The 12,087-nt window shown below is 39.4% G+C and overlaps 1 protein-coding gene across 1 annotated transcript; it reads right to left on the bottom strand.

Moving 5' to 3' along the window:
- Nucleotides 1–2,969: 2,969 nt before the first annotated feature.
- Nucleotides 2,970–3,690, bottom strand: LOC123151136 (polcalcin Phl p 7-like). Its single transcript, XM_044570901.1, has one exon. The coding sequence runs from the start codon at nt 3,582–3,584 to the stop codon at nt 3,348–3,350; it is 237 nt and encodes a 78-aa protein (XP_044426836.1). The 5' UTR covers nt 3,585–3,690; the 3' UTR covers nt 2,970–3,347.
- Nucleotides 3,691–12,087: the final 8,397 nt, after the last annotated feature.

The raw sequence follows: 12,087 nt of genomic DNA, 5'->3' as shown, positions 1-12,087 counted from the left end.
AGGGCGGCCGGTTGGGCCTGCGGCCGATTGGGCCGGCCAGCTGGGCCGATTCCCAGTGGGGGCCTCCTCTTTCTTTTTTTTCTGTTTGTTTTTCTCCTTTATATTTTCTTTTACTATTTCTTTTCTATTTTAATTCATTTAAAAGCATCTAGGCATTTTATAAAAATGTGTTTACTTCTCCATAATTACCGATGCAATAGTAGACATAGTCCGAACATTTTATTTTTAATATTTGAAAACTTTTATTGTCGACTTTAAATTTAAGTTTGAATTTGACGCAGTTTCGAATTATCCCGAGATTAGTAACAGTAATCGCAGATGTCATGGCCTCATTAGGAGAGTTTTACTGTAGCCAAATTATCCGGGCGTTACAATGCTAGCATTCACACTGCACAAATTATTTCTTTTATCATTTACCTACTCGAGGAGGAGTATGAACTAAGCTTGGGGATGGTGATACGTCTCCAACGCATCTATAATTTATGAAGTATTGATGACATATTTACAATAATTTTATATGGTTTTGGTATGATTTGAATGGAACTAATCTGAACTGGCGCTGTTTTCAGCAAAACTACCATGATTTTTTTTACAGAAATAAAAGTTCTCGGAATTGGACGAAACTTTTTAGAGATTTTTTATGGAACAAATGAAGAATAATGGAGCAAATAACCACTGGAGGGGGGGCCTGCTGCCCACTAGGCACCAGGGCACGCCACCACCCTCTGACGCGCCCTAATGGGTAGTGGGCCCCTCGTGACCCATTTCAGCGTGAGACCAACGCCAAAAAATCATATAAATACAGAAACCCTCAGAAATAACCCTAGATCAGAAGTTTCGTCGCCCCAAGCCTATGTAGCCACGAAAAAACAATTCGGACCCTGTTCCGGCACCCTAAGTGCAACCACGACATTGGGGACGCCTCCCACATGTTCCTGCAATGCCCTCTCGCTAAACGTGTCTAGCAATCACTCGTGGCCTCCAAGCCCGACTGCAGCGACGCGTTGTGGGAATGCACACGTACCGGATTACCCCAATCTATGGACCTTCATTCTATTACTTCTTCTTTGGAAGATTTGACACACTAGGAATGACCAAACGTTTTGCTCTATTGATACTCGCCTGGCTACTACTCTCTGATTTATGATCTCTTATTTGCATTTGTAATCGATGTCTCATCGACTGTATAAGGCTATTGACAAGGAAGAGCTTCCTCGTGGCATGCCTATGTAATTCTATTACAGCTGTAATCGGCTTTGGCTACATTACGGTTTGAGAAATATATTTAGGTGAGGAAACTCCCCCACCCCCTGATTAATCAAAATAATAATTTACTTTAATTGTTGCTTTTATCATGTCTTGACTGTGTGTGGTGTGGTATCTAGTTGTGTGTGTAGTTCTACAAAGGTTGTTGATTTATCTATAAAGCGCGGGTGTGTGTGGGTGGGTGTGGGGGGGCAAGCTTTTTTGGGTTAAATACCGCTTTTGGTCATCTTTGCAGGCAGGTAGCGCATCGACCAAAGAATTGCATGAATCCTACCAAGTGTTAAATGGGGTAATGATTCAGGATGGCAATGGCATGCACCAGATGCGCGAGAGAAACACACACAACACGCGCTAGAGCGTCTGCAAGCCCAAGATTTATGGTGGACTGGGAGTGCTCAACCTCCAAAAATTTGCAACCGCCCTGCGTTTGCGTTGGCTGTGGCACGAATGGGATGAACCACCTAAGACTTGGTCTGGCTCTGGAACACCTTGCACTAGCAACGATAAAGATCTCTTTGCGGCTGCTACACGGGTGTGCATTGGAGATGGAAACAAAGCTAAGTTTTGGGAATCTCCATGGTTGGACGGCCTCCGGCCTAAAGATATTGCACCAAAGATTTTTGAGCTGTCAAAAAAGAAAACGTTCTTGGTCAGGAAAGCTCTTGACAACAACCTTTGGGTCCGCCAAATTGACACTCGGCAGGGGCTAACCTTGGACCATATTCAACAATTTGCAACACTTTGGGAGATGCTTGCGGATGTAAACCTCAACCAGGGTAGCCAAGACACAATATCTTGGAAGTTCACCAACAGTGGCGAGTACTCCGCCTCCTCGGCTTACATGGTGCAGTTTGTCGGTCTCTCATTTTGCCCAATGAATGCTACAATCTGGAAGATGTGGGCTCCTCCGAAGTGTAATTTTTTTGCTTGGTTGATCTTCCAGAATCGTGTTTGGACAGCCGATCGTTTGCTGCGCCGAGGTTGGCCAAACTGTAATTTGTGCCCTCTCTGCAAGCAAGTGCAAGAATCTGCTACTCACCTCCTATCCCAATGTAGGTTCACTGTCCGGATTTGGACTGAAATTTGCACTTGGCTTGGCATGCTTGACTCATCACCAATGATTTGGCGTCATGAAGACTCAGTTAAAGATTGGTGGCTTAAGGCGGTTAGTGGGGGAGGTGACCACAGGAAGGCCACCGCCTCCTTGATGATGCTTGTCTCATGGGAAATTTGGAAGGAGCGCAATGCAAGAATTTTTCAGAATGTCTTCGCTCCGACCTCTATTGTTATTGCGAAAATCAAGGAGGAGGCTCATCTTTGGACTTTGGCAGGAGCGAAACAGCTTAGTATTGTTATGTCGCGAAAGTAGACCTTTTCGTTTTTGCCGCCCCGCGGTTATGTCTAAACCTTCTTCTTAATCAATGAAAATGGCAAGTTTTTTGCCTTGTTTCAAAAAAAATAGAGCCCTGTATGTGCTCAACTTCCACCAAACAACCTTTTTCTGAAACATTCTAAAAGGAAAAGAAAAAACAAATTTTGTTTTGAGACGGATAAGAAAAAAAGTTGGCTCGACTTCCACCGGCCAACTTGATGTGATCATAATTCGATCCAATCCCGTCAATCACGTCGCACCGTGGAGTGGAATCACCTGACCCGGTTAATCTTACAGGGAAAACATGATACTTAATCATGGGAGGCATCAATTGGTTAAAGTTTAGAAAGTATATTCATGCAATGCTTCAACTGATTAATTATAAGCACAAGTGCACAGGTTACTTAAATCACCCGTACACAAACAATTAGCAGCATGGATCGTTGGATCGAGCTGGAGCCGACGATCGACAAAAAGGTAGAGAAAGAAAAGAAACTTGTGATGATATAAAATAAATAAATGATGGAACAGTGATCATCACTAGTTACTACTGGTAGCAAAAAAAATGATCAAACAAAATTAGGGCCGGCCTCAGGTGAAGCTGAGGCTGGATCGGGACCGGAGTAGGTAGTTGCATGAAATTGATATACGAAGCCGTACGTAGATGGATCGGCTCCTGGATCGGACGGCTGAGGTGAAATGAACTGATTCAGAAGACCTTGGCGACGTCCTTCATGAGCCCGGGGTTGGCGTTGCAGAAGGAGATGAACTCGCTGAAGTCGATGAAGCCGTCACCGTCGGTGTCGATCTCCGCCATCATGCGCTGCACCTCGTCCGCGGAGGTCGACCCCAGCGTCCGCAGCGCGTCCGTCAGCTCAGTCAGCGAGATCTTCCCGTCGCCGTTCGTGTCGAACCTCTTGAAGATCCTCTCCATGTCGTCCGCCATTATCCGCCCCTGGTGTTCTTCTACCTCGAATCACTCTTCGATCGGTCGACGGGCGGGCAATGGCAGCTATGCTCGCGTGTCTTGGTTAGTTAGTTCCGGCTATTCGTGCTCGCACCTATCTATATATATGCAATTGTAGGACGGGCAGGGCGCCAATGTTGTAGCTGAGTTTGTGGACGCCATTGTTGCATGCGAGGATGCCAACCGCCCGTCTCCTCGTGAAGCGCCCGTTCATTTCGCGCAGGCGATGGAACCGTTCGCTTCAACCATCCATTCCACCGTCTGTCTTTTTCTTTTTTTGAGAGGTTCCACCGTGTGTCTCTTATGGACCATACGTCGTTAACTACGCCCAGAATAAGAATTGCCGTCATGCGAAACGGCCCAATGAATTTATGGCCAATTTATTACCTTTACCTACAAAACTAGAGGCCCATTTGTCGCGCCGCCGACTACTTCACAACCTATGAAACCGGGGCAACAATGTTCAAAAATTTGAAGTAAGCGGCGGATTTATATAGAAATATAAATGGTTTATATTCTAGTTTATATGTCTATGTCCTTATAAACTGTTTAAATTTATGGCCAATTTATGTCTATATTTCTATAAAATGTTTGGGGATTTTAAAAAATGTTCATGGTTTAAAAAATAAAATTTGAAAATTATATTTGCAAAATGATCGAATTTTCAAACATTATTTGACTTTTAAAAAAATTGTTTACAATTCCAAATAAATGTTCAAAAATCTTGAGAAATTGTTCGAATCTTCCATTGAAGTTAGTTCTTACATTTTCGCACCGTTCACTTATCACTTATACTCATCAGCTCAATTGGCTACAAACAACACTTCATTAGCGAGTGATCAGTAGTTCGATCCCTTGTGAGGTCACCCATTGCCCCCATCTCCTATTTGGCATCTTAAGCGTCAGTTAGAGTGCATTTGGCTATGTGACTCATAACCTTCTATAGCATTGCTATTTAGATGCGTCGACCCATATATGGATTTTTTTCAACTATGCCGAGAAGAAGAATTGTCGTCATGCGAAACGGCCCGCTGAGTTTATGGCCAATTTATTGCCTTTACCTTCAAAACTAGAGGCCCATTTGTCAGACCGCCACCTACTTCACAAGCTCGGCACCGGGGCGGCGGTCAGGCCCACTTCCTCCATCCTCGGCCGCTACTCCATAGTGGCGGAAATAGCATGGAGGGGGGTAAGGGTCATCCATTGAGTGAGTGGTTTCATGACCGGTTTCGAAAACCTTCTCAAAGGTTCATGGCCGTTTTTCGAAACCTTCTTGAAGGTTTCCGAGCTAGTTTTTTTTACTGTTTTTCTAGCTTTTTAGTTTGTCCTTTTCCTTTTTCTCCCTTTAAAAATGATTTTTTGTTCCTTTTTATTTTCTTCCTCATTTATTTCCTTTTCAAGTTTCTCTTTCTTTTCAAATAATATTTGGAAAATTTAAATGTTATTCAAAATTCAAAAAATATTCCCCTTTTCAAAATTTCAAAAAATTCTCATGTTTGATTTTTTTAGTAAATTCAATAAGTATTCACATAATTGCAAAAAATGTGCTTCTTTTCAAAAAAAGGTTCCTATTTAATTTTTTCATAAATTCAAAACAAGCACTTTAAAAAAAGAACTTTCAGAAAAATGTTTACCTTTTCTAAAAATGTTGTTAATAATTTATAAAAAATGTTCAACAATTTGGAAAAAATCCCCGTTTGCTAATTTTATTCAAAGATTAAAATATGTCTATATTTATCAAAAAAATTGGGGATTTTAAATAATGTTCATCGTTTCACAAAAAAAATTGAATATTCTGTTTGCAAAATGACTGAATTTTCAAACATTATTTGACTTTTTAAAAAATTGTTTACAATTCCAAATAAATGTTCAAACATCTTCAGAAAGTGTTCAAGTCTGCCGTTCAAGTTAGTTCTTACATTTTCGCACCATTCACTTGTCACTTATACTCGTCAGCTCAACTGGCTACAAAACAACACTTCATTAGCGAGTGATCAGTAGTCCGATCCCATGTGAGGTCACCCATCGCCCCCAACTCCTATTTGCCACCTTAAGCGTCAGTTAGCGTAATCCTACACAGCACTGCTATTTCACCGGTTATCTCTTTTTTTATTTGATTTTATTTTATCATTACTACTGTCCTTTTATTTTATTTTTTTTATTTTTTTAAAGAATGAAATTTGAAAACTATTTTCAATTGTTTGCGAACTTATCACTTCAAATCCGTGAAATTTTTGCTCAAATTCATGAACTTTTCCTTATTTTTGTACTTTTTCATATCTTTTATGAAAAAAATTCCAAATTCGTGATTCTTTTCATTTTTGCAAAAATTTTCACTTATGAATTTTCCAATCCTTGAACTTTTTTCAAATTTGTGATCTTCTCTCAATTTTTTACGAATATCGTTCCATGTTATATGGGCATTTTCCAAATTTATATAACTTTTGTGAAATTGCATGAATTTTTTTATTTTTCTTGAACTTTTGTCAAAAAATTGGGAATCTTTTATTTTTCTGAAAAAGTCAACAGTCAACTCTCTGTGGCCAACAATTGCCGGTTGACTGGTCAACGGTCACCTTATAACGAGATAGAAGCTCCCCTGGCCAGAAGGGTTTTCGTGTAGCAACACTGCAATCCGCCCCAATATGAAATTATTGTATAGCGGGCTTTCCAAGTACGGTCTTTTCTTGTATACTTTTTGTATGGGTTTTTGTCAATTTATTTGTGTATTCTTTGTAGCGGGTTCTTATTCTTTTTTTCTTTGACTTTTTCTTTGTTTCTTTCTTGGTTTTCGCCAGGTTATTTCCATTTTCTTTGATTTTCACCATGGGTTTCCCCCTTTTTTCCCCTTGGTTTCTTTTGTTTTACTTGTTTCTTCACTGGTTTTCTTTGGGTTTTCTTCTTTTTTCTAAAATGCATGTCTGTTTTTTCAGTACACGTGTATGTACACATGGAACCCATTTTTTATGCATGCCGCACATTTTTCAAATACACGATGTACGTCAATAACATTTTTCATATATGTGCAATATTTCTTTTTAAATAAAAGATTAACATTTTTAAAAATTACACTTTTTAATACAAATCATACATTTCTCCTTCACGTATAAAATATGTTTTACATATGCTTGAACATTATTGAAATACATGACTAATGTTTTTTTAAATACAGCTTTTGAACATTTTTTCAAGCATCTTAAACATTTTTTAGTTAAATGCTGAATATTTTTCTTAAACTATGTGTACATTTATTTTCCAAACATGTGAACATTTTTTAAAGTATGACGTACTATTTTTTGACTGGCAATTAACATTACTTTTGAATTTTACAAACATTCAATGATATTGTATAAACTTTTTTAGAAAATGTTAAGTACAGTTTTGGAAACACGTGAATATTTTACAACTGTCACGTAAAAAAACTAAATAACTCTAACAAAGTTTGTACACTGCATTTACATTTTATGAATTCATGATTTGAATTTTACTGGTAAGTATAAATTTTGGAATATGTTTATTTAGCAAAACGTCGGAACTTTTAACAAGAGAATTTAGAAACGAATGAAAAAAGATAGAAAAACGAAGCAGGAGGCAAATTGGGCCGGCCCAACAGGACTTTGCTGTAAGCGATGGTACGTTCCAGCTGGCGCCAGGCGAGGTATAAACACGCACATGACGCTAGTCTGCAAAACTTTATTCAGCGACTTAGGCCCTGTTTGGTTAGGCTGTGGATTTTCTAAAAGCAGCTGTGAAAAATCTGTTGTGGAAAAATAACTGTGGAAAATTTGATGTAAAAAAGATGTAGGTCATTTGACAAACTAGCTGATACAACATTTTCAGATTTTGGCCCGCAACGGAATCAGATTTTGGAAAGCACGTCCTGGGCTGCTTCCGCTTTTGGTTCAGATTTTGACAGCGGATTTTTGGAATCGGATTTTGCTGGGTTCGTCCTTTTGATTCAGATTCTGCTACGCGGAATCTGTCGATAAAAGCTGAACCAAATAGGGCCTTAAGCGCAGCTTTCTTTCGGGAGCAACTAACTCATGAGGGGAGTTCCTATGTGACGCATTCTGCGTCAAAATGATGCGCTTTCGCACAGGCACGTCGTCGCGGTGCGCTGTTTGGGCCAACCCGTTGCAGTGCGCCGCGAAAATGGCAAAAATAAAAAGTAAGGCACAATGGCTGCGAATCGAACACAGGACTGCCAACTTGTGCTCGCAAGCTTCTAGCCACTACAATATAACAGCTCGGTTGACCAGTGTATAGCTGAAAACTAAATGAACTAAATAAAGTATAAGACTTGACACTGTTTGAAGAAAATCCTTTACAATTTTCCAAATTTTAATTAAAATTTCGGCCGTATGATTTTGTTTTGATAAACCAAAAAATTTATGATATCACGATCAAATTTTGAATTTTAAACATTTTCATAATTTGTGAACAATTTTCTAAAGGACAACCATTTTTTTAAATTTGAGAACAAATTTTCAAATGGAGAAAGAATTCCAAAATTTGGAATCACAAACAATTTTGAACACGTGAACAAAAAAGTAAAATTCAGAACTTTTTTTGAAATATTTGAAGAAATTTTGTAAAACACGAACAGTTTTTAAAAAACATAGTATTTTATTTGAAAATATCATGGCATTGTTTGGAAAGGCAAACAAATTCAAATATTTTGAACATTTTTTAATTTTAAATTTTTGAACTTTCTTTGAAAAAACACAAACAGTTTTTTAACTTTTGAAATAATTTTCTAAACTTCCGAATAATTTTGGAAACACAATTTTTTAAACATTTCTAAGAAAAAACAAGACAAAAGAAAAAACAAATAGAGAAACAAAAAAAGAAAAAAGAAAACAGGAAAAACAAAGACAAAGAAAAGGAAACAAGACAACAAAAAAACAGAAAAAAGGAAAAAAAATGAAAACGAAAGAACACAGAACAAGGAAAAAAGACTGGCTGAGAACCTCTAGAAGGCTTCCAAAACAAGGGACGATGAAAGCTTAAACAGGCCGGCCCAGTCGAACGATCGCTGGATCTCCCCGCTCAAAACCTAGACAGTTTGAAGCAGCATGCGTCCAATAGAAAATTCTGGTCATGAGCACTCATTCGCAAGCCTTTCAACGGTCCAATAGAAAATTCCAGTCACTTGGGATGTGCTGAGAGCACGTAACTTGGCGCGCTCTCAGCCGCCGCCACGTGTGTCGCCCTGAGCGCTTCATATGGATTTTGATTTTTTCTATCTTCTCATACGCGTTTTTGGTTTTTTAGATGTTTTTTTCCAGATTTTTTTTGACTTTTCAGTTTTTCATCAACTTTCCTTAGCTTTTCCACGGAAAAAATGTTACATGAAAAAATAGTTTTTTTTCTTTCATGAGTTGTACGGGTTTGCTTCCGCGAGAGGCACGACCTCTCAGAAACGGTAAAAATGATAAGGTAAAATCATAAATGTGTTTTTTTTTGTTTTTGCGAGAGGCACTGTCGTGCCTGCTCTCCGAAAAGAAAAAAATAACGTGTTTTTTGCTTTCGCGAGAGGTAAGGTTTTACTTCGCAAGAGATACGGTTTTGCTTCCGCGAGAGGCGCGGTCGTGCCTCTAAAAACAGTAAAAAAACACAGTTTTTGCTTCCGTGAGAGGCATGGTTTTGGTTCCGCGAGGGGTACAAATTTGTTTCCGCAAGAGGTACGACCGTGCCTCTCGGCAACCAAAAGAATGTGTTTTCTTTTTTTTTCTTCCTTGAGAGGCACGGTTTTGCTTCCTTAAGAGGCACATATTTGCTTCCGTGAGAGGCACGACCGTGCTTTCGGAAACGACTTTCGAAAAGCGAAAAAAACATGCTCCCGGTGTGGTTTTTTCATGAAAAAATGTCCATCAAAATCTATCGACATAGGATATAGTTTTGGATGTCTCAATGTGAGGAATCCAACAGTGGAAATGGTTCGAAATTTTGATACACAGTTTAAAAAATAAAATATTTTGAATAAACGAATGTACGAAAAAGGGGGGAAACTCCCATGTTGCGACAAGTGGCGCACATATAGCGCGCCACTTGTCAGAACATGGAGAGACAGAAGTGATCTTTGGAAGGGATACTCCTCAAGTAGTGATTTTGTTTTCTTCTGTTATGATAGAAAGTGCACACCCCATTCGACTTTGGGCCTTAGCCCATTTACTTTTGCGCACCGCATGCTTGCTTTTTTTCTTCTTCTCAGGTTACCATTTTAGAAACATTAGTTTTCTGTTCTACTTTTTTTACTTCTATTTTCGCCCGGTTTTCTATTCGGACTCTTCAGTTTTCCAGTTTATTCCTATTTTACCTTATCATTTTTTATATTCTTTACCCTTCTTTTTATTTATTTTTTGTTTATTTTTTTTATCAAATTTATGATTTTTTTACTCTGCAAAATTTTTCAAATATTTAAAACCTAATTTTAAATTTGTGAATATTTCTTAAATCCTAATTTTTTAAAACAATAGGAACTTTTTAAAATATCCCAAGATATTTTCAAATTCGTGAACACTTTCACAATTCGCAAACTTTTTAAAAATGCATGATTTTTTTGGGTCTGTGATGTTATTTCTAATTCACAAAAAACTTATTATTTAGGAAGTTCTAAAGAATGCATGAACTTTTACCAAATGCATGACTCTTTCCAAACTCTTGAACTTTTGACAAATTCACAAAAAAATCAAGTTCACCAACTTAATTCAGATTCATGATCTTTTTTCAATATCCATATACTTTTTTATTTCATAATAATTATTCAACGGTGTTTAAAAAATTGATTGGTGTTTTTGTTGGGGAACATAGTAATTTTAAAAAATTTCCTACGCACACGCAAGATCATGGTGATGCATAGCAACGAGAGGGGAGAGTGTGTCCACATACCCTCGTAGACCGAAAGCGGAAGCGTTAGCACAACGCGGTTGATGTAGTCGTACGTCTTCACGATCCGACCGATCAAGCACCAAACGCACGTCACCTCCGAGTTCTGCACACGTTCAACTCGATGACGTCCCTCGAACTCCGATCCAGCTGAGCTTTAAGGGAGAGTTCCGTCAGCACGGCGACGTGGTGACGATGATGATGTTCTACCGACGTAGGGCTTCGCCTAAGCACTGCTACGATATGACCGAGGTGGATTATGGTGGAGGGGGCACCGCACACGGCTAAGAGATCCAAGGGATCAATTGTTGTGTCTCCAAGGGGTGCCTCCCTCCCGTATATAAAGGAGTGGAGGAGGAGGAGAGGGTTGGCCCCTATGGCGCGCCCTGGAGGAGTCCTACGCCCACCGGGAGTAGGATTCCTCCCCTTTCCAAGTAGTAGGAGTAGGGGACAAGGAAGGGGAAGAGGGAAGAGAAGGAAGGAGGGGGCGCCGCCCCTCCCCCTAGTCCAATTCGGACTAGTCATTGGGTGGGTGGGGGAGGGGGGCAGCCTGCCTCTCTCTCTCCCGTAAAGCCCAATAAGGCCCATATACTTCTTCCCCGTATTCCCGTAGCTCCCCGGTACTTCGAAAAATATCCGAATCACTCGGAACCTTTCCGATGTCCGAATATAGTCGTCCAATATATCGATCTTTACGTCTCGACCATTTCGAGACTCCTCGTCATGTCCCCGATATCATCCGGGACTCCGAACTACCTTTGGTACATCAAAACTCATAAACTCATAATATAACCGTCATCGAACTTTAAGCATGCGGACCCTACGGGTTTGAGAACTATGTAGACATGACCGAGGCACGTCTCTGGTCAATAACCAATAGCGGAACCTGGATGCTCATATTGGCTCCTACATATTCTACGAAGATCTTTATCGGTCAAACCGCATAACAACACACGTTGTTCCTTTTGTCATCGGTATGTTACTTGCCCGAGATTCAATCGTCGGTATTGAAGGAAATATGCCCTAGAGGCAATAATAAAGTTATTATTTATTTTATTATACCATGATAAATGTTTATTATTCATGCTAGAATTGTATTAACCAGAAACATAATACATGTGTGAATACATAGACAAACAGATTGTCACTAGTATGCCTCTACTTGACTAGCTCGTTGATCAAAGATGGTTATGTTTCCTAACCATAGACATGAGTTGTCATTTGATTAACGGGGTCACATCATTAGGAGAATGATGTGATTGACATGACCCATTCCATTAGCTTAGCACACGATCGTTTAGTATTCTGCTATTGCTTTCTTCATGACTTATACATGTTACTATGACTATGAGATTATGCAACTCCCGTTTACCGGAGGAACACTTTGGGTGCTACCAAACGTCACAACATAACTGGGTGATTATAAAGGTGCTCTACAGGTGTCTCCGAAGGTACTTGTTGGGTTGGCGTATTTCGAGATTAGGATTTGTCACTCCGATTGTCGGAGAGGTATCTCCGGGCCCTCTCGATAATGCACATCACTTAAGCCTTGCAAGCATTGCAACTAATGAGTTAGTTGCGGGATGATGTATTA

The sequence above is a fragment of the Triticum aestivum genome, chromosome 7A (genome assembly GCF_018294505.1).
Source record: "Triticum aestivum cultivar Chinese Spring chromosome 7A, IWGSC CS RefSeq v2.1, whole genome shotgun sequence".
Lineage (NCBI taxonomy): Eukaryota > Viridiplantae > Streptophyta > Magnoliopsida > Poales > Poaceae > Triticum > Triticum aestivum.
The sequence above is the reverse complement of the archived record's forward strand: the minus strand, read 5'-3'. Positions and strand labels throughout refer to the sequence as shown.

What these genes read in the sequence shown, in the direction of transcription:
- LOC123151136 (XM_044570901.1), bottom strand. Translation starts at nt 3,584, where the DNA reads ATGGCGGACGACATGGAGAGGATCTTCAAGAGGTTCGACACGAACGGC.